At 41.3% G+C, this 25,651-nt stretch overlaps 1 protein-coding gene across 1 annotated transcript in view; it reads right to left on the bottom strand.

Annotated features, from left to right (window-relative positions):
• Positions 1-25,651, bottom strand: part of DMD (dystrophin) — a 1,215,125-nt gene that overhangs the window by 58,077 nt on the left and 1,131,397 nt on the right. The window contains 4 exon segments of the mRNA XM_035901725.1: positions 819-904; positions 4,224-4,425; positions 9,708-9,782; positions 20,876-20,937. Coding sequence (XP_035757618.1) covers positions 819-904; positions 4,224-4,425; positions 9,708-9,782; positions 20,876-20,937 — 425 coding nt within the window.

Genomic DNA, 25,651 nt, shown 5'->3' with positions numbered 1-25,651 from the left:
CATAAACTAAAACCAAAAGAATTACATTGACTTACATCTGTATTTATCTTCCAGGTGTGCTTTACAAAGGGATACAACACCAGTTTTGAAAGATAAGACACGGATCCTTCCTGTTCGACCCCTAATGAAAAAGAAACATTGGCTGATAATATGATCCATTCATGTCTTAATTTGTTCACTACAACCAAGCTCACTGCAGTACCACAGTCATCATAAATGAAGTCCTAACAAAACCATGTTGCATAGCAAATGCTGTCCGGTTATTAGATAAGCTAGAAATAAAATACAAAATATGGTTGTGGCGTCCTGCAGAAATGCATTGTTGTGTATGAAGGTGTACCAAAACAGTGGTCTCCAAAGGGGTGTGTGTCCACCACAGGGGGTGCATAAGACAATCCATTGGGGTGCGGCAAGAAAATACCTTTTGTTCTAACAATAAATGTTAAAAAAATTAAAAAGTGTTTATTTAATCTCTATCGCATGCCTTTTAATTTCTATTTTTGTGTATGTTTTATAATGTACATAGTATATTAGTACAGCAGTACATATATATAATTAATAAATACACATCTATTGGGGGTGCACACTCAAAAATTTTTTGTACTATCAAAAAAGTTTGGGGACCACTGTGCTAAACTATCTAAAACCATACCAAACAATTAACTTAAAAGTACAAGGTGGAGCAAATTAACACACTTTGCATCTGGACTATCTAAAAGAATGTCTCTGTATGCCACTTAAATGTTTATGCAATAAATAGGAGGAATGAGAACAGAATGTAAACATAAACTAAAACCAAAAGAATTACATTGACTTACATCTGTATTTATCTTCCAGGTGTGCTTTACAAAGGGATACAACACCAGTTTTGAAAGATAAGACACGGATCCTTCCTGTTCGACCCCTAATGAAAAAGAAACATTGGCTGATAATATGATCCATTCATGTCTTAATTTGTTCACTACAACCAAGCTCACTGCAGTACCACAGTCATCATAAATGAAGTCCTAACAAAACCATGTTGCATAGCAAATGCTGTCCGGTTATTAGATAAGCTAGAAATAAAATACAAAATATGGTTGTGGCTCCACGGGCATAGCTGAATTGGATTGTGCCCTCCTATCAATTCAACCAGAAACGGTCTCATTCAGAAACAGTTACTCCCCTCCTTTTTTACGACAAAAGTGAGAGTAAAGAGTCTTTATGCTTATTTGAAAAGGCTGCTCTATGAACTGCTGCTATTCTCAGAGAAGATGAGGTCCCTGATGGAACAGGAAACCATCCCTTTTGCCAAAGACAACATAACATCACTTTAATTAGAAATGCGATGCAGCAGTCATTTTTAGAAAGTCTTTGCTTTACTGTCTGTCAGCCTTGCCCTGACTCGTTTGAGAAGGAGCCAGGCACGAAAAAGTGGCCTCCGCCAGCAGTGTGCAGCGATAGAGGCACTGGCAAGACATTCAGGTGAATGATGAAGCTTGTCTGGAAACCAGGAGAAGGCAGGCAGGCTGCACAGTCCTGCCATTAACACCACGCTCTGGTTTCTGAGCTCCTCCTCGCAGCACTGAAACCTGTCCTGCGCAGTGCCAAGGGGCCGGTGTGTGCACCACATCAGTCCCCCTGCTGCCTCTGGTCAGCCTTCCCCTCACGATCACTCCTGCCTTGTGACGGGCCTGCCCCGTTACTTTTGCTTTTTAATGTGACTGTGAGAAGAGCAGCATCCTCTGCACTGCAGGCGATGCAACGACAAACCTTCGCATCCTCGCTCAGTCACCTGGTTTAGCTCAATTTGCTTCCAGTTGCTGGCTTCCCCCAAGACTATTTCTGATAGCATTTCAAATCTGTAACATCTATTGCAAAAGAAGACATGTACAACATGGGAAGCTAATTTCTAAAACCGGCATTATTGAAGCAGGGCCTTATCAACAGTTTTGAAGTGTCACCAGTAAGAACACCACTGGAAGTAAGATAAATCATGTACAGGCATGCCATAGTCACGCATTAGGCTGCACTGTTTGGCAAAGATGCATGTTGTCTTTTTAATCCTACGAAAGCGTTGTGGGAGCCAGTGGTGCTCATTTACCCACGCATCTCCCCTGCAAACCCCATAAGAGCGGCAGACGGAAACTGGCAGACAAAGCAAAATTTAGAATTTGTAACCTTTTACTAAAGAATCTTGGTTTTTTCATCACGAATAAGCATTTGTTGTTTACCTCTGCTTTCCACACTCCACTCCTCTTACTCCTCTCCCTCAAATCTTTTCCAAATTAATTATCATCTGTGCCCTGAGAAACTCCTGCTGATGAATACCAGGCTCATGCAAATTATACAAGAGAAGAATGTTGAATGATGATTTCCCTGCAAGGCATATTAAATTGAAACTTGCACAAATCATGAGTTGTTCAGTTCACTCTCCTCTCCTCCCAAGTCAAACCAATAATTTAGCATGCTACTGCAAATGAGCATGAGTGACTGATCAATTAAAACAAATCTGAAACGTGTTGGATTTGCAGAGCTGTGCCCATAATTAGATCAGTCATTGACTGTGAATTTGATTAATATCTTTACAAATGACAGTTTTCAATTATAAGAAAAGTAAAGATTCAGTACATTTAATTAAATGTCTCCAGTACTGCTATGCACTTCAGCTGATCTCTGCCTATTAAGTTTACAATGCAAACTAAACACATGTAACCCCAAGGTCACCTCTCTTACCAGCATAACTCAAACCTGAATTTCAGCAAAATAGCTACGAGCTTTCCTTACACATAAAACACCTCTCTCTTTCATTGTGTCCTGCAATATGCAGCTCCCTAGCATACCTAGGGAATTGCCTGGAGGCAGCCAATTACAATTTCTAATGTTGCACTTTCAGCACAGTGCAACACGAAGAAAACTAGACTGGACATGGCATATCTAAACCGGACGGTCCAGCCTAGGAGCAGCCTGTGGAATGACCTTTAGTTCCCTCTCTGCCTCTAATGTGGCTGATCTGGATTAGCATGCCTAGGCACATCTTTTTTGGTTTTCACTGAGTATCTTCGTTTATATGTTATTTATAGTTGATGAGAATTCAGAAGTGGATCAGAGTTCCGTGACAGCCAAAGCAGATTAAAGAAATAAAACCTGGCTCTTAAATGAATATAGCCCCATTCCCTGCTTCCGGTACACTACAGAAAAATATAATGTAATCTGGGTAATCCGTTTCACAGGATATTGCAAGTTATAAGCAACTGGCTTATTGGAGGTGATCCTGCAGGAAGAGACTCTGTACAAATCTGTACTTTTTTTGGTAGGTGATCATCGAAGCTTTGGTGCTGTGATAAAGGGTGGATGGAAGAACAATGTTATGGCACTTCTCTTCAATACAGTTCAAAATGTCAATGGAAATACAATAATTGACCCGCGTCTACATGTGAACGTTTATTCTGCCACAGTAATGAGTGTGTCTGGCTGAAGGTGGCTGATAAGAACCTTAAAACCACAAATAAAGGCTTCCACTGACTTTTTTTTCACTAAGTTCAACAAATACAAAAATAATGGCTTATTCTAAATTTATCTTACAAATGTGTGTTGGAATTCGTCTATGCGCTATGAGCAACTTCATTAACCCACTGAAGAGGAATACTCATACATTTTCTTAAGGTAAATTTACTCTGTTGTATTTGTACTTACAGATGCTTTATAAAATTAATTTTAGATGAAGTATTCCTCAAATCTCCTGACTGCTAAGGGTTGTAAGCACATTAAATTAGAGATGAACCTCTTGCATTTTTGAACAAGAATTATAGATTGAAAGCTATAGAAAATGGACAGCTCTGAAAAGGTTTAACAACTGTTGCTTCTTGATAATTCTCTTGAATTTCTTTATCTAAATAAATTAAAAGGGCCACACAAAGCCGTGGCCTACTGAGGACATGCAGTCCCAGAATTGCTCTGAACACAGAAATCTGTTAAAAAAATTCTGTTTTCCATCTCTCTTGTTGCTTAGCTTAATAAAGCTAGGGCTGTAAGCCTAACCAAGGGCTGTATTGATTCACCTAAATGCAGCCATTAAACCATTAGGTTTATTAAACTTTCACTTCAACTGCTGGTGGTTTTTTTTTTTCAGTTTCAAGCCATTCATTTTATGATGAGGCACACAGCTCGTTAACCCTTTCCCCTTCCCCTTCCGCTGTTAGGAAAGCTCCTGAGCACCCCACATTCAGAGCACCCATACATACGTGTCGTAGACATTCAGCAGCCAGTTGAGGCACATGTCCACACAGAGAGGAACGTTGACCAGGTTATTGTGCTCTTGTTCCAGTCGATCGTAAATGGTGGTCAAGCAATTGATGATCTGCAGAATATCCATCGGCTGGTCGTTTTGTTTGAGGTTGTGCTGGTCCAAGGCATCACATGCAGCAGACAGACTCAGGAGATCCACTGTTAAAATAAAATAAACCATAATCAAGACTGAAGAGAAACAAGTGGTTGTATTACCCGTACCCAAAAAGTAAACAGAACAATTTACTTGGTTTACATGCCTGGCCAGAGAACATTTTAAGTCCTCTGAAAGTCACGTGCAAGACTGGTTTTCAAGACTCCTACAGGTGCATTGTTTATTCAGCTGTGGTCTTAGAGAGCAGTGTTTATAAAAGTGAAATCTGTTTCATTTTTAGCTGTAAAGTACCTATTATGCTATTGGATCCTACAGAAATATTACACATAAATTACTATGTAAGTAAAAATTACATATTTCATATTTTATGTTCCTACAACTAGGCTAATATTTGACTACTGCATTCACCAAATGTGCTCTAAACACAGTACAGTTCATCAGTTTTCATGAGAAGTGCTGTTTATTTCTAACAGAAGTCAAGCAATCTTAACCAAACCAAACTCCAGAAGGAAACAAATCACAAATGAACTGGGATTAACCTCTCTGTTACTCTTCCTCTGGTGAGAACAGGGAAAAGAAGGTTCCAGAAATACTAAGTGGCCTACTTCAAATTTATTAAAGAAATTCATCCATTTTTAATTCTGTGGTGCATTCATATTTATAAATACCTCTATGACTTTACAGAGTAAGACACATTTAAACTTATCAGTCAACATACAACAGATTTTTTTGTCACAGACATTTAAAAACTTTATTTTTGTTCCAATTTAAGTCAGTTGCATTTTGAAACTCGCATGTCCAAGGCAAAACAGAACTTCCCTTCCTCAGCTCTTATTCTCTGCATATTAACATCAACAGCAGCATCACACTTTGGGGGACATAAAATCAGAGTTATGGGATGCTGGTTTACGAAGTAAAATAGCAATAAAAAAAAAAAGAAATCAGAAAAATAAGACTATTGATGCAGATCTTCCTGCTGCCACAGGAAAACCCTTTGTAATTCCTTGCAGTGAATTTCCAGGGTGTGAGCAATGGCGATATTAAAGCCCAGATGCTGTTAGTCCTGCTTATACCATGAGCAGTCACAAAGTGCAGCATGATTCAACATGACTCAAGGGAGCAGGATCTGGCCCAAATCGAACTGCCCAAAATCATCCAGGAAATTCATCACAAAATTGGGAAATGAACTGACCCAACTGTAGGACCATTTTTTCTCTCATTGGAATAAAAATGTGTTTTATTGAGTCCTGGTAAACAACATCTCTCAGTAATGTCAAAAAAAAAAAAAAAAAAAAAAGTGTGCAGAGGCTAAATGCAGAACCCCATACAGGAATTTTTTAAGAACTTCATCCAGCTTAAGGGCACATTTGCCAAATTCACACTTGAGCATCCTATTTTATCAAGGATGAAGCTGACCCTTTGATGTCCTAGCAGAGATGAAGAATATTTTAGCTGCACACCAGGCTGCTTGGTAATGCTGCATGGACAGTACACTGGGATTTTATAATTGCCAAAAGAATTTCAGGAGTATATATTTTATTGGAAATCAATAGGGACTTCTGCTACTAAATCCCTTAAGCATTTCTGAAAATTTCATCCTGTGGACCTAACATACCCAGTTCTAGAGTGAATAAGCAAAGCTTGGAATGCTATTGCCATTGTTATACGAAGAAATTTAACTTTGAATCTGTATTTCTATGCAGGGTTTTATTGGAATTTTACTTCTTTCACATTAATATATAGATATTTATTAAAAGAAAATCTTTTGGAATATTATGTTTAACCTACTAGCATATAAAAATACAGTTATTTTAAGGTCAGTATTATATCCCGCAAAAGCATATTTATCAGACCCATTCCCAAGTCTCAGAAAGCCGCCTTTCTTCTAATAATTTATTAGTCAAATTGGAAATAGAGTACTGCCTTCACAACACCTTTAACTCCAAGCTTTAGGCTGAACTCTCAGTTCCTTTGAGACTATGAATCAACAGTAATTAAATGAACCCCTCAGGCATCTGAGTGGCAGCTTAATTATATACGCAGCTACTGCTAAACATGGGTCATTCCACTTTGTGAAAGCTTTTCCCACTAATAAGCAGCAACTTCTGAAAAGCGTTTCACCCTGCTCTTCATCAACCTCCTGTTCTATCTTGAAGTTAATAACACATGTTCATCTTATAACAAGCAAAAAGTGCTTGCCACCATGCTCTGCCTTAGGGAACTTCTTTCTATGGGAAGAAGAGTGGTTCTGGCCTTCGCCACATTAAGCTCCTCCTGCATATTTCCCACCAAGATTAAAGAAATGGGGGGGGGGGTCCTCTCCCAGAACCAAGAATTCCGTATTTCTTTCCTAAAAGCAAATACGGAGGTCACATGAATGACAGACTTTCAAAAGACAAGCCCCAACAGTCCGATTGGTGTATTGATGAGTTGTATATTCACTGCCTTAAGTGACTTGCAAAGCTTTAATTGAAATAAACCATGCCACTTTATGCTTTGTACTTTTTGTGGTTCTCTGTCACACTTTTGTTCCTTCCTATTTAAAATTCCAAAACTGACTCAAAAATTTGTGTGAGTAGTAGCTTCTGGCTTATTTTGAAATCTAAGTCATCTATATAAATATTTCTTTGTCCTCTAAGGCAAGAGAAAAAAAACATTAGGATGTTTGTAACTAGACACCAACCTGTGGCCAGATTGCAGGAGAAGTATAAAAGATGACTTAGAATAACTAACCCACTGGAGGACAGAAAGTGACAATTAACAGGCAGGAGAAAGTATGCTGTGAAGGTCACATACTGAACTTGGGGAAAACTCAACATATGGCTGGTGATAAAAAGTATTAATGGTGTTCCCAGAATGCAAGATCATATCCTCTGTAACCCGCTGCTGTTGGCTGCTACATTAAAAAAAAATATTTAATCTAGCCTGTATAAAATTAAAGGAAAAAGGCACCCTAACAGAAGTTCTTGAATATTTTCTTTTGTTGCATCTCCAAGAAAAGTTTGTGAATGCATCTCATTTTATTGACATCACAATGTTCAGATGTGGTTTGCACTTGAAGATCAGATCTTTGACAAGTATCAAAACAAGAAAGTCAGCATGCTTTGATGTGATTATCAAAGGTAACCATACATTTTCAAAAAACAGTGCAATAACTACACCTGGCTTGCCCACAATAATTTCGAAGGCTGGGATGATAGAGCCACACACTAGATTCTTCTAAGTTAACACAACACATAAGCGTTTACATTACGGATTACCATTTTCCATATTCTTCTTTAGGTTTAATGTCCTAGCGTCTTAATGTTCATTGGGCTGATTTACAAACTGAAAAGAAGTAAGTCTAAGAATAGCCCATTTTTAAAAGTGTTTCTATTCTTGCCCCTGTGAAATAGGCTGTGCCTTCACTTCTGCGGGCCTTCTATTGTGCACACACCTTTAGAGTGCTCCTCAGTAAACAAAACTGCTCTCCTTTTTATGAAGATTGCAGAAAAGAATATACACACACACACATATATATTTAAACTTCTGCAATTTTAAAACTGAAATAAAAAGACCTGAAAGCAGCACCTACTGCAAGTGGAATTTAGGGATTTTTCGCTATGCATAGGAGCCCTGAAACTCAGTACTGTGCTCTATTTCTACTAGTGCCAAACTGCAGAAAAAGAATTTTTTAATGAGTTTGGGTTTTTAAAAAAAATCTAATTAAACTGAGTTCACAAGTGACACTGAAATCACAGAATACACAAATACAACGATGGTGTCTCCAAGCAAAAATATTTGTAAGAATAAAGACTGCTCACCAAATTCCTTAAATACTTCTCCTTAGATACAAGTATGAAGAATGTGCTAAAGTAATCAGTGTAAGTGCCACTGCATGTCTCTGAAAACATCCATTCTCAGAAAATCTACCTAAGTGTAACCTCAAGAGATGAACTGACTTCAGCACATAATTACAATCCCACACTGTGAAGTCCAAGATGAATTATTCAGTGGTAGGAATCGGGGTAACACTGATAAAACAGGATGGAAAGTTTTGCACTTTCAGCCATAAAAACCTGTTACAAGTTACACTTGCACACTGCCAGCTAGAGAAACCTGTAATTCCAAAAATTTTAGTTCCTTACATCAGTGCTGCAGTGATTATGAATACCTTTCACTGCATATCACTCCAGTCTCTTTATGCTACCTTTCCACAATGAGTGTGGCAGGAGTGCTGTGCCTTGGAAAGATGTTTGTATTTCTGATCATCATAATTCATTCTCTTCCACTGCATTCATGTTCAAATCTTTCATTATGTTGCGAGACTTTTCAGTTATTGTTTATGGTTTTCCTTTTTTTTTTTCCTTTTCTATTTTTTTATAAATTCAGAAATTAAGTCTGTTCATTAGTGGAATTCACGCATGCTTATACGTCTTTTTTTTGAGCAAACATGCTCAAAAATACCGAGGTTTGACACGGTTCCAGAAAGCATGTGTGAACAAATCCAAATTTGAGATAAATCAACAGTTGAGACATTTGCAACTGTGTCGGAAATTTAACCCTGTAATTATATGCTGAATAGTGAATGTTAAAATATTTTAATAACCCTCCAAATTGTACCGCCTAATAAACTGCTTGCTTTGGCAACTGATTGGCCTACCAAGAAAGCTATGAGCAAATTATTTAGCTCTCAGGTTAGAATAAGCTGAAGAGGAAATGCAACTCCTGGTGACAGGTAGAGTACCATACACCAGTTGAGCGAATTAAAGTGTTAGAATATGCACATCACTAATGTATGGCTGATGAGAGACTTCTGAACGTAACCAAACGACAGGGAAAAATGAAGCTAAATGTTTACTGTGATGATCTTGTTTAAAGGCAACAACCCCTCGGGGTTCAAGATTCAGCTTAACAAGCCATTAGCAAATCCAGCTCTGGATTGATTATTTCACTCAAAATCTCACCATTCCCAATACACTACAATCCTGTTCTCTTGGTCTCAAGCTGTACAGCCGTGGCTGACACAGGATGTGGCTCCAGTAATGAGCACAGTGAAAGTACCTGGCTAAAGAGTATAAAGATAAGAAATACGTAGGGGATGTTAGTTTTGTTTTCGATCCACTCCTCCTTGCCTTACAAGGGACAGATCTGCAGACCACCCAGCACTTTGGTTTCACAAGTGCAAACCGCTGGCAAAAGAAGACCCTTCAGTGAGAGGTTTCCATCCACCAGGTAGAGCTGGGGAACAGTGGGGGTGTTTTTCTGCTTCTGAAAGTTGCAAATAATCTTGTGCATTGGTCATGAAGTCTTCCCGGCAGCAGGTGAGGCATGGGCACATACTTACAGCAGAGGGCTTTCTGCAGTCTGCGGAGTTTCATGGCAGTCCTGTAGGCCGAGAACCTGACGTTGTTCAGGTCAGCTGTAGGGGGGAAATATTAAAATAAAAGATCAGCTTTACACCTTAGAAATAACCACTCATGAAGATGTTGTTGAACTAGAAGATTACACTCATTGGTTACAAGAACAGAGGGGGGGAGGGGGAAAGCACGTTAGAAACTCTACTTTGCAGAGCAAACGCTCTCAAACTTTGACAATCAATCATCCAGAAGAAAAACACAGAGTCCTAAAGTGTTACTTCCTTTCGTTCAAAGGCACTGAACTTAAGAGCACTTGAAAGGACATCAGTGACTGCAGTACTGTTGTCTGAAAACACGGCAGCCTTTCACACCGCAGGCACTGAGAGAGATAAGAACCTGAAACTCCTCCTTGTCTGCCCAATGCACCAGCCAGGCTACACAGCTCTTCCCAGGAAAAAGCGGGTGACTCTCAGCTACTGCTAAAAAAAAAACTTCAGAAAAAAAACAATGAAACTTTTGTGCTTTCCACCCAAGCAGATCCCGACCATGCCCTGAGATGTAGAGCCTTCCTGGCAAGAAGCCAGCTCACCCAGCCAGATGAGTTTCCAGGTTCCCACCTCCGAAATGGTGGGGAGCCACTGGGCTTCAAGGAGCACAGCGGGGAACGGCACCTGGTTAGGAACAAACAGTGTGGCGCGATTTTTGCTAGAGCCCTCTCGCACGGTTAACAAAATAAGGACCTCAGCACAAGTCCCCATTGAACAGTTTAACCACAGCTCGCAAAAACCTCACGGGACACTGCAGGGACGAGGTGGGCCACGCACCAAACCAGTCACACCACACTCAGTCAGGAGGCTTAGTACCGGCTACTCGAGCATTATACAGCACCACATTCTGATTATCTTCACAGCAAGGCACAGCAACTGACCAGTTGTCTAAGAAGTGAATGCTAGACTAAACTGTAAAGAAAGAGGGGTTGTCTTGGACTAAATCTGGCCAGGAAGCTGCATTTGTGTCTTTCTCTTCTATGAAACCAGGCTGAGGAAGATTAGCTTATTCTTGCCTTGTCCCTGGCTTTGCTGAGGGTGGCCTCGGGCAAACCCCATTTACAACAAGAACGAAGATAAAATTCAGTGAAATCAGGGTTGAAACTACTGTGGCTGAATTCCTGCCATCAGTACTGGTACATTGGCTAACTCTTAATTTACAACTAGATTTGGCGTACCAAGACTACACTGCAGGTACACCTCCGCTCGCATCATTCAGAATCGAGCTCGGGATGCAGAAGTGAGCGCACAACTCCGGCAAAGGGCTTTTATTTATGCGAGTAGATCAACAGACACCCAAGCTAACTGTGCGCAGCTGCAAGCTGGCACCTGCATCAAAGAGAAGCCGGGTAAGCCGTCAAGGTCACTGTTTTGGGGCCAAGTCCAGGAACGGCTGCTCTTTCCCAGGTGGCACTGCCAGCTCCCCCCGAGGATGCTACAGGGCCGCTGCACTGGGAACTAACTGGGGAGCAGCTGGGGGGCACTTGTGTGCGGTCACCCCCGCCACTGGAAAACCAGCCTGCAGCTGGCAAGCTTCTGGCCCTGTCACCTACCCAGCTAATTCCTGGAAACAGACGCTCCCAGGCATTTGAGCGGTCTAGGGACTGTTCCCAGCAGATCGGTTGGCATCTTGCAATTTAAGGGTTTTCCAGCACAGAAATGGACTGTTTGTGCCAGGCAGTCTCAGCGCCCAGCAACACTCCTGAATGCATTTAATTTACTGATGAAACCCAGGGGGCCTAAGGAGTTCATGATGGGAAAGTGTCTGGAAAACATAAATTACTATGCAAATACAAAAAGAACATTAAAAAAAAAATATACCGTCTCAGACTAAAGGGTCCATTTAGCCCAATAAACTTCCTCTAAGCCCGGCAGACTCTTAAGAGAAAGAGTATGATGAAAAACAGGGCAAATACAAAACAGTGCTGGCATGTGCACCCAGGTGCTACAATGCTGTTTGCAATGCGGTAGCTTGGGTATAACCATCCCAACATCATTTACGATGCTGTGCAGGTATAGGTAGCAGAGGGAATATGGTCTCAATTACATTAATTTTAATTAAGCTGTTCTGAATGAGTAATTTGAGGTTTGAAAATTCAGCAGTCTCGTATACCTTAATAAAAGCTGTGGAACGTTTCTAAAACACATCTCACAGCAGAAGGGAAAGTTTCAGCTTTGTATATCATTTCTTTTTCTTTGCACAGTTCCATCTACCTTTTTAATTTAGTTCTCCTGTGCACTGTTCCTGCCAGCCCCCTCCCTCCCAATCACCCTGACAGGTCCAGAAGCCTTACTGTGGTGTGGAATGCAGTGAGCAATTTAAGTGAAGTGACTTAATTTGTCTCGCAGGGAAATTAATAAAGCAGTCTCTAGCAAACAGACTGATTTCAGTTACGTTTTGTACTCTTGTTGTAAATCTGCACTTTTATTCTGGAAAAGAATATATACTAGATTACGGCTAGCATTTGATAAAATGAAGCCTTCCCTAAATTTTCCCTGAGTATTCTGAAAAAAAAAAAAAAAGCTTCTCTACTTATTATTTACATTTTAAGAAATATTAGTAAATATGTATGCATATTTCAGGCCTTGATGAGGGCAGAAAGTACAATCCATGAAGACATTTAATCCGGGAAGTGCTGTAGTTTACATCTATTTTCCTGTATAAGTAATAGATACTGAATTTGTTATCAACCTTAATGACATTGCTGCCAAGAAGCATCTGCTAGCAGGAAATGACCAACAAGCAATGTCAGGAGCTAGTTTCAAAGCCCTTATCTCAGGTTTTGGGAAAGCAGCAGCGATGCCTGCTTTTGGCATTACGTGCCGAGGCCAAGCGTAGCCGCCACGTGCCTCCGCTCCCTCCTTCGATGCTGTGACCAGCACTTGCCCATGGCCAGTCACTGTCCCTGCGTCAGCTGCTCGCCTCCCACCACTACCTCCACGCTCCTGACGGGCAGCTCTCCTACCAGGTGCTGACAGTCACTGGAGGTCACTGCATCTTAATGATTTAGTCCTGTGTCCCCCCTCCCTCCCTGCCCTCCGCCTACTCCCATGAAACTGCTGGCGGAGCTACTGCTGGAACAAACGTGTGGCTCTGTGGAGAAATGAAGGGAGCCCAGGCCTCTCCTAACTGGTTTCAAAATACTTCCCTTGCTGGTATATGAACCCACTGAAATGAATCGTAGAACGTAAAGACTGCCAGGGAATGCGACTTGTTCACTCGGGTGTGCTGGAGGTAAGGTCACCACGAACAGCAAGGGAGGAAGACTCTGAGCGAGGCAGCATCAGGCACGGGCTGGCCGCAAGCCAGCTGCCGCTGCTGGGAACTTGCGGAGGAGGGAAGGAGGGAGGCTCAAGCAGCAGCAGCCTTCCAAAGGCCTATGGAAACACCAGTAGTTCCTCCTTCCCTGTGCTTTGGGGGTTGTTGGTTTTTTTTTCCCTTCCTGGGTCCTGAGGGAAAAAAGGCAGCCCACTAAAGGAGTCAGGGCCCGCTAAGTCTTGACTCCAAAGCTTTCATCATCTCTGAGCAGGTGGGAGAGCTTAGTATACCACACATGCTTTCCTCCGGCCCCTTCCTCCCGCTCCTAGAAATTATGTGCCGTTTGTCACCCCTATGAGGTGGTCAGAGGGCTGAAAAGCCCTCGGGGTATATATGACTTTTGCAGGTTGTTTAGTGATGCTCCCAGTCCTCACTCAGAAGGTAACTTTCAAGCTTTGATCATAGAGTGTAAATGCTCAAAGGGCATAATCTGTTTACGGTCTGAAATAATGATGTAGTGGAGAAAGTCACCTGGCCCCTAGAAAGGAACAGGCTGAGGAAAAGACCACACGGGAGTATTTGGCGACGCTCATATTTACATCCCAGAGCAAAGAGAAATCACGGCTCTCCCGTCACTCAGCCAAGAACAACCTCTCTGCGCAAGGGAGCTTTAAGTTCTTCCAGGGGAGAAGATTTAAGATGGCCTTACAGAAGACCTGTAAGATGGGGCAGGTGCTTACAGCTGATGCCTCTGCAGCAACGAACAATTCCCACCAACACAGCAGTAAGATCTCTCCATGATCTTCCTAAGCTTCTCCCGCAGCCCTCCCACTGTCATGGTGAAAGGAATTCAAAGTGCTAAAGCACCAGTGACACTCAGAAATCAGGAGATCTCCTTTTGCTGCTTTCTTCTTTTCATTATAGACATGACAAGTGCCTCCCTTTGCTTCACGGCAACTAATGCAGTAGGGAGAAGGTTATCTAGAAAAGTGATTTCCTCCACATCCAGCATGTGCCTACAACATATGAGTATGTTCATGTTCATATTCTTATGTTCATTCATATTAATATGAATAACACTGAGCAAGAACTAGTGCTCTTATTACACATGCAGCTTTAATGAAGAGCGTTCCAGACTGCTGATGGGAAGAAATCAGAAATATTATGGAAAGCTGATCATACAATTCAATCCTAACCTCTTCTGCATAATTCTGCATGTTGAGAGAAATCTCAAAACATAAGGGCTATGTTCTTTCTCAAAAGAGCTAAGACAACCTCATCAACACATTTTTCAGTGTTGTATTTCTACAGTACTGTAGAAACAGCTGTAATTACACATAGCAGATCCTTCTGACAGAGGATCATCAGGTAAAAAAACCACTCATTTGAGAAGTGGTCAGTGATTTGTATCAAAAATTCAAACCACTTGCTGGAATGCCTCACTGACTACCAACACAGTATCAACAAACAAGATGTTGCAGATTTTTTTTTTTTTTTTAAATCCTCCCATGCTAAATTCCAGACTTTACATTGGGATATGAAAATTAATTTAAAGGAAAAACAGATCCTCATATTCTTCAGTCTTACTGCGTGGAATAATTTGGTAAGAAACTAAAAGCAATAAAAAAACTGAAGAAGAACAGTAAGTTTTTAAAAAGACAATATCTAACAAGAGGTTTAGCACCCAGCAGAGAGGGACATTTATTTTTATTCTTAAACCAGACAACAGGTTTTAAGTAAGGTGTTACAAGTGAACTGCTTTCCATGGTGGTTCTTAAACAGACTAACCCCACCCTACAGCTGCTCCAGCTGCTGCGAGTGCTGAATGCCTGGGATGTTTCATTTGATAATGTACTGTCCTCTATGACAGACTAATCTCGCTGAGTGTCTAAAAGCTCTGGGATGGGCCAGACTACCTCCCGTCAAAGGTTGTTCATGTAATTAGTCTCTCTCACACACAATGCAATCTGAGGGCATCTCAAGAAGTCCTTTCAACCTGGAAACCACCTTGGTTTTTACTTGAAAGAGAGTTACTTGTTTATATTATTGTGAATATTACTATTGTAATTGCTTGGTAATTAACGAGGACAAAACATAGGGATTTCACTTGATTTTATGGACTGCAATTTTCTCACTGCCTGGACACCATCAAACTGAAAAGAGCAGCTTGCGTGCTTCAGGTGATAACTACCTCAAAAGTGAAATTTGGAAAGTTAACAACCAACTTCTTCAAAAGAAATTAGATCTCATCAGGTCAAATCCTCATGTTCATTTGGTAAGATTTACAGAGTTTGGGTTTTTTTGGTTTAGTTTGTTTGTGGTTTTTTACTCTCACTTATTTGCAAGGAAAAAAAAAAGTGAACCTACAATGATACACCTGAAAACCTGGAAGTCTTACTCAACCATAGCTTGTGGCATGCTCATATAGCTGTTCATAAATATAGTGCTTGCAGTAGATAAACTATTTTGGGAATTACATGTCACTGTTGTCTCTGACAATGCCTACCTAACTGAGGTTAAAAACTGTTTCCTGTACAGTCCTGAATACACCATAATTCCACTACCAGCCACTAAGCTTTCATGTTTTACCAGACATTAACAGCAGTCTGACTTTTCAAGAAGCTTCATCTCCCATTGATTCAATACAGCTGCAATTCCCTAACCAGCTGATAAGAATGCTGGGTTTCTTCCTGCTGCCCAAACCCCGTATATAAATCTTCTAATGATGCCCTATAGTGACATATATCACCTCTTTAGGAATTGTAATTTAAAAATGCAAATGAGACAAACGCACAAAGGAAAGAAATTAATCAAGTAACACTGCTTAGTATCAGTCTCAGCCATTGACTTTTTTATTATAACAATAATTAATGCTATCATCTATGTTGCTTTGAGAATAACTAACAGTAAACAGTGTTACTATACATACAGACATACAGCTTAACCACTCTCCATGAAACAATATGGCACGCTGTGCTAGACCTGTCCCACTGAGTAAAAAAGCTGATACTGTCTCTGCAAATTAGTAACTGGGAGGTACCCAGGGAACCAAAACGCTACTGACTGCATCTAGACCAAGTGGCTGAACACCATAGCATGTGCCAGCATCCCGATAGCTGGACCAACTGACATGACCTTTGGGAATTTAGTTTTAGCACGCAATAGCTTTTCTTCAGCCTGCTAACCCAGAAGCGTAAGAACGGATATGATGTACACCTGGGTTACACCCCATCAAGGGGCTGGGATGCAAGTAAAGTTTGCAGTCAGAAAGGTCAGAAAGCCTTCATGTCTGCTAGTGAGAAGTAGTCATAATGGAAGACCCTAAAATAAATAAATAAATATCAAACAAAGAAAATGTTAATGAAAGGTGTCCATTTGCAAACCAGGAGTGCAATACTCTTGAGCAAAATATTCCCATACTGGTCACCTATTCCATAACGTAACATCACCTTATTCTCTGTAACACCCCCCTTCACTGCTAATATGCCTATGGCTTCATGTTCAAGGGATGCACAGTTAACCTCTACCACCTAACTTCTACTTCGCTGCCGTAGTTACGTTTATTGTCTATTAGTTGTATGCCTACACAGGATGCGATCGCACAGTTAGAAACATGACCTACTCTAGCTCTGGCTACTATCCAAGGATGGTTAGAAGCCAGCCAATCCTGTTCTCTGAAATGAGAAGTTTTATTATTCGGACTGCAGTTAGCTTGAAAAGGACACCGGTGAATAAGCAACCTTTAAAGACAGACCATATGTATTATCTCACTGGATTTCAGTAGAAATCAAATGATTTGTGTGTGCCATAGGCACATGTCTTACTAGTACAAACATGGAAATCAATTAGTTGAATATGAATAAAACCTCATATTCAATACATGGCTTAGTAGTTTGTAATAAAAACTATTATGGCAGAGAGGGGCAGTTCAGCCTCTTCAGGAAGCATTTCAGAAGGACAAATCAAAATACAGAAACCAAAAATTATGATAAAGTTTATCTACCTCGGTCATTCAGAGTTGGAAGCTCACGTTGCTGCACAAGAGCAGCCAGCCACAAGATCAACACAAAAGCTGCTGCCGAGAGCGTAGTGAAGGCTCAGAAGCAACTTCCAGCATTCTCCCAACTTGTGTTAAGCAACGCCAACATTTCTTCCATGTACTCCACAGAGAACTGCCCCCACACACACATACCCGATCCCTCCAAATTAAATGGAAAGCTGTCACCAGTGCACTGCAGTCTGCAAGGGTGAGAGCATTTTTCACCCTCTTGGCTTGGCTTGGTTGATCGGGAGAGATAAACAGATGCACACCGCAACATTTCTGACTGCAGCCTGCTACTGCAATTACTGTTCGCAGTGACACTAATGCACCTTGAGGAGACTCGTACTGACATTACATGGGAAGGCTGGAGGAGGGGGGGCACTAACAGTATGGCATGCCAGGCAAAGTTCTCCTGGGCCATCACTGCACAAGTTAAGAGTCATCTTCAGCTTAAAGGCAAAATACTATCATTCTGAGCTAAGCTGCCTGCCATTTAATGCTCACTCTCAGAAAATAATCTGAAAAAAATTAAGCAATCCCAGGCCACTTTGATTCCTGCTCTTTCTGCCTCTCCCCTCACCCAAAAGTCCTTGAACTCTCCAGGACAACAAAATAACACAAATTCTCATTTTAGTGATGCCCCGGAGCCAGCATGAAGGATGAGAAAATTTGTAAGGGGGCTGTAAAAGAAAGGCGTAAAAAAGCGTACCTGCTGCAGGGGAACTGCTTTTGGAAAGAAAAGCAGCTGGAACAGTTCTTGGTACTTTGAAAACTTTCAGAGGGAAGTTAGAAGAAAATGGGAGTGGTATTGAATTTCAGATCAAGTATTTTACCGCTATTACTCGTGTCTTTGTAAACGGCCATGTTTCAACAAATGAGCTCCAAGAGAGTTTGAGAATACTTCCTTCAAGGGCAGGTTGTTTTAGAATTTCTTCCTATGGGTTCTTTCTGCCTTCTCTGATGCAGTGCCTATGGAAGACAGGGCACGGGACTTCCTAGACCGACAATATGATCAGGTACAAAAGTGTACACAGCACGTTCCTGCCTTCTTTTACTAGTACCAAATAATGCTCCCAAAGTAATTTAGCTTCATTTTTATAAATACCCAAACCTCTAAAACAGAAAGCTGAGCCAGTAAGTTTGAAACTTGGAATCCATCTATTTTGGCAAAACATAATGCAGCAGTTTGTAGGTGTGTGACTTGGACATGTGAAGAACAAAACTGATATTACTCCTTCTTACAGAAGTGTCTCTTGTGTCTCAAAGACATACGCAGATGAGGAACGTTATCTTGTGCATATTCCTCATTCACTTCAAAAAATTAAGCTTTCAGTAATTTGTAAGAATTTAAATTAGACACAAGGAAATTATGATGTACTGGCACGTATAGAGAGCTACATCACATAGCTCAATTATTCCCTACAGGCTAAGTGTAGGAGTTGGAAAATGGAAATGAAAACTCTTGACAGCATTGATGTGCTCGGTGTCACTTTTTTGCCTGGATTTACCTGGATTGCAGAATTCATGTTTTCTACCAGATTTTTAAAATGCATACATACTAAACTCTTTACTAGCTTCTTCCTAATGTGGGGAAAAATAATAGGATCTAATGAGTAGGCAATACAAAATCGACTTTAATAATATCTTTTCGGATAAAATATTACTAAACAGTCTGAAAAGACTTCAAACATTCCATTATTGCCGTTTTGACCTGAGGCAAAGCAAAGCACCGAAAATACATCAAGGGTTCTGTTCAGGACTAAACGGGTTATGCTTGTATTATGCAATTTGTATGAGAGTTAGGCAATGATGAATACACCCAATTCAAAAATAAAATAAAATAAATTGTTAGGTTATCCAGTAGGCACTTTTATCAAAGCTTCACCCCATGTGGCAGCGCACAAAGAATCACCTTGTCTAATCTGTTTTGTACACACGTATGAACACCTAGGTTTATTAGTAAAAATGCACATTATACATCCTTTGCTAAAATCAGCGTTGCTTTCATATGAATGAGCAGTTGGTCTCAACCCCTAAAGAAATAAAACTAGCCAGAAAGATGACTGCCCTTTTGGACATTCCTCACTTCTAAAAAGGGAAACATCAGGATTTTATAAGAAAAAGAAACAAAATCAGCCTAAACATGTTCCTTCTTTATGCAGTAAGAAATAACGACATCTTAAACTCTTGACATTTGGGTGATACTCGAAGTGATAAACTCAGTTAAACTAAATGCAAACTGACTTCAGCAGTCACACATCTTTTGAACTGTTGACCTGAACCCATCAGGATGCCTTCCTCCCTTATATGTAGTTACCTCTTCACTTCTCGATATTCAAGAGTACTCGAGCTGAAAGCAGGGGAATACCAGAAGAGAAGCAGTTGCAACAGGACTTTAGGTCTGACCAACAACAGTGCCATGCAATCTCTGGATCAAAGAAGGCTGCAGAGTCAGAGTGTGGTTCAATTAACAGACAACTGTTTGAAGATCTACCGATATTAAAGGGATGTCTGCATGTGCAATTACTATTTGTCCTGAATCTTTTAAAACCACTCACTTTACGAGTAGAAATATAAAGGAGACAAACAGGGCAATGTGTTATAATTAAATGGCAAGTCAATACTTGTCTGCTTTTGCATTTGGTTAGCCTGAACTTACACATTTTATATCCCTTTTTGACACACAGAGCTGTGTTCTGGTTAATTTTTAAACAAATTGCTGCCACAGTGCTAACACTGTAAGGAAAAACTCTTCAAATTGAAGTGTTTCATTCCATTTTATCGTATCCCTTTTCTGAAAGATTTTTGGTATGCCGTTAACTGCAGGGCACCGTAGAGATACCTAAGTTAGCTTGAAATAGATTATGCTGGCATAATTAGACTGTTTTCAACAGCTAAACTAGAGTTTAGGAGGAGATAATTTAAGCTATTTTTCACCATGGTAAATAAGCCTGCAGTGAATGCTAGATGTGACTGCCCTAGTGTTCAAGCTGGCTTGTTTAAAGCCGGTTTATGTACGTGTGTTGTACAGACATAACCTCCTTTATGAATGCAGCATATACACTGATATTTCTTTGACAAAAATAGCTTAATTTTTATTATACCCTCTATTATTTATTAACAGAACCATTAGAAGCAAGGAGTTAGCTATTAAACAGTCTGCCAAGCAGCCTATACTACAGCATGGATTGACCTATTTTATCTTATAGATGTGCTTCTGTTAATAAAATCCAAAGCCGCTAAAAAATAAAAAAAAACCTCTACCAGAGAAGCACATCTGAAGTCATAATAAGCATGCAATTTGGGTATTCAGAATGACATCATGACAGCTGCCATGCCTTCCAAGTATTGAAAGTGCTTTAAAAATAAAGCAGTGGTAACGCAGTTTGGCAAATTGCTTCAGTTGGCTTCCTACCATCCAAAAGTCAACATTAACAGCAGCTTCATTTGATTTTTTTTTCATCTGCCTTTTGTAAAGCAGATTAGACAGTGAAAGGATTCAGGATTTTTTTTTCTTCTTTTAATTTCTGTCCCAGTCTTTCAGTAAGAGTTTGCAACAATGCACCCAAATTACTTCGTAAACCCAGCGCACATCCCAAACGCGCTAATTGAAATATTATTTTTTCCACTGCATGTTTGAAATGTGTTATTATGCCTTCCATATTTCCCTTGCAGAAAACTTTAACCTTGATAAAAGCACTGCCTCTCGCTTTCACTTCATTTTGGTTTTTTACTACTTCTGGAAATCTTTGCTTTAAAAATTCATTTGATTGGAAAAAAACCAAACAACCGGTAGAGGTGTCTTACCTAAAGACTGGTAAAGCTCAGTCATCTTGGGATGATCCCAGCAGGTCGTTTGCGTCTCATGGCTACAATACAAAACATGAAAGTTAGCAAAGTAAAATCTCTCCATCGCGTAGCGAGTGATCCAGGTTGCGCATCAGAGCACGGTGCCAGACCATCGCCAGCAGCTCAGGCAGGGGGTCTCAGCAGCAGCAGGCTTGTCTTCTTTCAACAAGAGGCCGTAACTCTGAGGGCTTTATTTAGGCACGGGCTCAAGAAACAAAATTAAAAGCAGTGCTAATATTAAGAAGACAGCAAGTATTCAGATATGCCATGATGTTTTGGGGAATCTGTGAGCATACCGACCGATTCTTAAAAAGTCTTTGTTTCATACGGATCCTTCTCTAGTTCCTCCAAACTTGGGGCCAGACATTTAAGAGGGCTTAGTTCTTAAAGTGTTTATGCAAATTCTGACCGGATACTGAGATCGATGGTATTTTTGGCCTGCTTTACCCTATGTGCTCTTTCCCATGTGGTTGGTAAGAGCTACCCAACGCAACGGCTGCGATCCTTCCTTTCGGTCCAAACATCTGCACTAAAATCGCCACGCAACATTCCACTGACCCAACCACCAGCTTACACCACTTTTCAGGCTGATGAGTTGCACCCCCCGTGTTGATGATCTCTTTTAGCAAAGACTATGGTTGCTCCTCTTGTTCCCCGGGACTCCCAGGCCCTTTCCCTCGCCCTGGAGGTCCCTGTGCAGTGTCAGGCAGCAGAGGTGTTGGGAAGCCAGCGAAAAGGTAAAGCAGGGTTATATAACGCTGCAATATGACTAGAATGGAAATTGGACAGTCCCTGCGTTGAGGCTAGCAGTCTTCAGCTTTGCGACACAACATGTTGCCAAAGCCGACAAAATAAAGTGTTAGCGGGTGTAGTAGCAACTCACATCTCCTAAGGTTACACTTTTTTTTTTTTTTAAATGACAGTATAGCTAGTGTGATCACGTTTCCATTAACGTAGAAAACTTGAAATTCTCCTTATCTATCCTGTAGCAAATAAAGTCCTGTTCATAAAGAATTCCGCTACATTAAAAGATGCCAATGAATATTCATAAAAAAAAATATCTGGAAAGCATATGTGGCACACGGTTGCTAGCAATCCCATTTGCAATTTCTGTACTTAAAAAGCAAACATCCTGGTTCCAACACGCACACATCATTCGGGAGAAAATATGCAGGAGAGCAGGACCTGATCCAGAGCACACACCTTCCAGCTCCAAGAGACTAAACCAGAACCCCGCCAGAGGGTTGAACGCACCTGTACACCCAACTGTGTGCTGGAAGACTGCTATGATGAGGTTGTTTTAGAGAACAAACGGTCCTTGAGTTCTGTTTTCGGCAGCGATGTTCCCAAGTACACCTTTACCCTTTATAGGCTTTATAGAAGGGGTAAAATATTCAGTGAATCACTTTAACACCACCCCTACTCAAGGAAAAAAGAAAATCGTGACATGTTTTCTTAGTGTGATTTAATTTCGGTCTTAAAAGACAGGCTATTTATTTGATCCATGTGAATACTTTACTGGCACAGTAACCTCCGTATATTCAGTAGCTTACTATATATAATATTTCCAGATTTTGCACTATAACTGCAAAAAAGAAGGAAGGGGATCATAAGCACTAAGCATAAGGAGAAAATGATGCCACAGCCTAGTTGAGCACAGGCTTTAAACAAGCCTTGTCTCATCAACCTCAGCATCCCCTCCCCTTCCTAATTCCTGCGGTGGCTGAAGGCAGTGAAAGAGGGAGGAGGACACTAGAAGAGCAAAAGCAGTCTTGTTCTTTGCTCTGGTAAAAAATGAGTCCTGCAAATGGAGGTGCCTGCAATCACATCCAGAAATCTGAGCCTGGTCTAGTTTTTTTTCTAAATGCAGAAACTGGGTAGCTTCAAGTGAAAACCTGTGGATCTGAGCCACCTACAGCTGAGCTCCTGCCTTTCCTACCACGCTTGGTATGGGCAGGTTCTGCGGAGAGAATGTTGCACCAGCAGCTTTTACTATACCCAGGTATAAAGTGCATTTTTGAAGGAAAACAGGAACAGTTTCACTTACACATTGAGTCCCTAAAAACTTGGCTACCTGAAGCCTCTGCTTACCCAAGAGCAGCCCAAAGGAAAAGAGGAAGGGAGCGTACTCATCACGGAAGAACCCTGCAGCCAGGCATGTCACGATTCAGGTGAACAGACTGCAGACCCAAATGAACGTTCAAACCTACAGACCTGGGACCGCAGTCTGTTCACACCCATTGTCAATTGTCCCAGATCAAGAGCTCCCCAGGCACGAGCCTGACTGCCCTGGCTTGCTTCCCCACTGGCAGCTAGCCCCAGAAGCGGGGGATATTCAAACAGCAACTGCACCACAGTTTGTATGCCACGTCATGTCGCAAAAGTGAGAAAAAGAACTTCTGCACACAGTCACAGGAAACCTCTGAAAATTATCTGCCTGCCTTCCCCTATGAAATTAGTTTGGCAGCCCCAGACTGTGCTATGGATAAACTAGACCACTTCAGATTCAATAGCTGTTAACCCGGTAGCCTTCAAGGGCACTGATTCCCCATTAAAATATTTAAAAGCCATCAGATATCTGGCAAAGGTGTATCTACATAGCATTACAGAATCCCATGCCTGTGTTGGATAGAAGAATAAAAGGATAATCTTAGATGAGGAAAACTATTACAGTTAATCACTAATCAACATTACATGGGTAATTTATGGATTTTTTTTTTTTTTATTTTCCCTTTTTATGGTAAGGCCTAACCATATATCAGTGAATTTAGTGTGTACAGTTTAAGCTTATGGCATTTACTAATCTTCCTGGAAATACACAACTGATTTATTTTCCCAAGATCTTGTAAATAAAGTTTCCATTGCCAAAGAAACGTTGGACTCCAACTGTTTTCAGATATTCTTAATACCACCAACCCCAAACCACTACTCAGTGTGCTTTTCTTTCACGGTTATAAGATTAACTCCCTTGGAGATGTACATTTGGTAAGGAATGATTTTATTTGCTTCCTCTGCAAGTGCAAAGACTGCACTTGCAGGGCAGGTGCATCTCCCCTCTTTTCCCCCCTTTGCTTTACTTATATAAACTTAGTTGCAACTCAGAGGAAATACGCCTTTCTTTAGGCTACAGAAGTCAACTCAGGAGAGACCCCTAACTCTTGCCCCTGCCGCCTTCCCAGCAGCGACTACCCATGGGGCAGAGTGCCCCGCACCCGGCTGGTACAGCCACCCCCGGGCAAGTCGGCCAGAGACCACTCAGCCTGCTACCCTGCACCAGACCCAGCAAGGAGGGACTGGGGAGCCCTCGGTACGCCTCTGCGCTCTAGCAAGGAAAAGCAAGGGTTTTAAAGGGAACGGAACCTTGGTCGCTGTGATTTCTGCAGAGGTTGAGCGCCCGTACCGAGCCAGGGCAGATTTTGCTGGTACTTTACATGCAGAACACAAGAAGGCTGCAGCTATTTCGCTCCAGCTAAAAGGTGTTTGCCTCTCAACTGAACGCTTTCAGCTCGGAAAGTTATCAACAATTCTGCACACAAGGGCAGCTCCAGGAAAGGTTAGATTCCATCGAGGCTATTCTTCATAAGCCTCTTTGCCATTTTCAAAGGCCATTTAATTGTGAGCTTTGGGGTTGGACCGGTGGGGGAGGATTTGTGTGTATGCCCTTATTGTGCACACCGTCTGAAGTGAAATGCCAGCTCAGCAGTTTCAGGCAGCCTCAACCACACTTGGGAATGCTGTAGCATCCTTAATAGAGCTGCAGCAAAGCCTCTGCCAGAGTTTCAAACTCTGGTGAACAAGGCCCTTTACAGCTTGCAAGTCAGAAAGACATGGGAAGTGTAGTGCAAGGCCTCTTGATGAGCGGCAGCTAAAGCAGGGTGAGAATATGTGCGGAAATAAGTATTCGAGATGCTCTTCCAACAAGCCACCAACATAAAAAAAGCATTAATGCACACAACCAGTAGTTTTGCAATATGGCACATGCTCAGAAGACATGTTTTTCAATTTGGCTCTACATTTAGGTCAATTAAATTGGTAACTTAGCTCTTAAATCATGGATATTTTGCAACAAATAAAAGTGTAAGTGGGCTCACATGGCGTATTTTCCTCTTTCTCACCCGACTTAAGCTGCAAAGGTAGAAAGGAAATTAAAGCCAGGCCTGAAAAGGAGAAGAGCAGCAACGGATACTGGTGACACCTAGGCGCTGGTGTGACTGGCACGTTAAATACACTGATAATTCCGTGGGATGAAAGCATAGTCTTCACTTAGCACATCCTTTGGGAACCGCAGGACCACTTCATTAAAGGATGATTATATTATATTAGCACGGATAATTTTCATGTGGGGAATTCTGTCGCACTATGCTTGTGTGAACTCCTCTGTTTCTGCCAACAGCAGAGAGATTTGTCTCTCACCGCTGTCAGCAGAGCCAATAACACAGGATTGAAAACCTGAAATCAAGAGATGATATCCTGACTGTCACACTAGCTGAATTACAGTTCCCTTGTTATAACTTGATCAGTTTGGATAAAATACAGTTATCTTATCTTCCTTCCTTATATATGGCTTCTGAGCAACACCAGCAGCGGGAGGAGCGGAGAGCAATGCTCCCCCTCCACACACATTCCTGCACAAATTCCGCCCCCCAAACATTCCTGCACAAGCCACACCGAAATATTCGCAAACCTTTTAACTGGTTTTGATTGCACTCCTTCTCTCCCCCTTTCTCCCCACTT

This window comes from Egretta garzetta, unplaced genomic scaffold, assembly GCF_000687185.1.
Source record: "Egretta garzetta isolate BGI_Z169 unplaced genomic scaffold, ASM68718v1 scaffold70, whole genome shotgun sequence".
Lineage (NCBI taxonomy): Eukaryota > Metazoa > Chordata > Aves > Pelecaniformes > Ardeidae > Egretta > Egretta garzetta.
The sequence above is the reverse complement of the archived record's forward strand: the minus strand, read 5'-3'. Positions and strand labels throughout refer to the sequence as shown.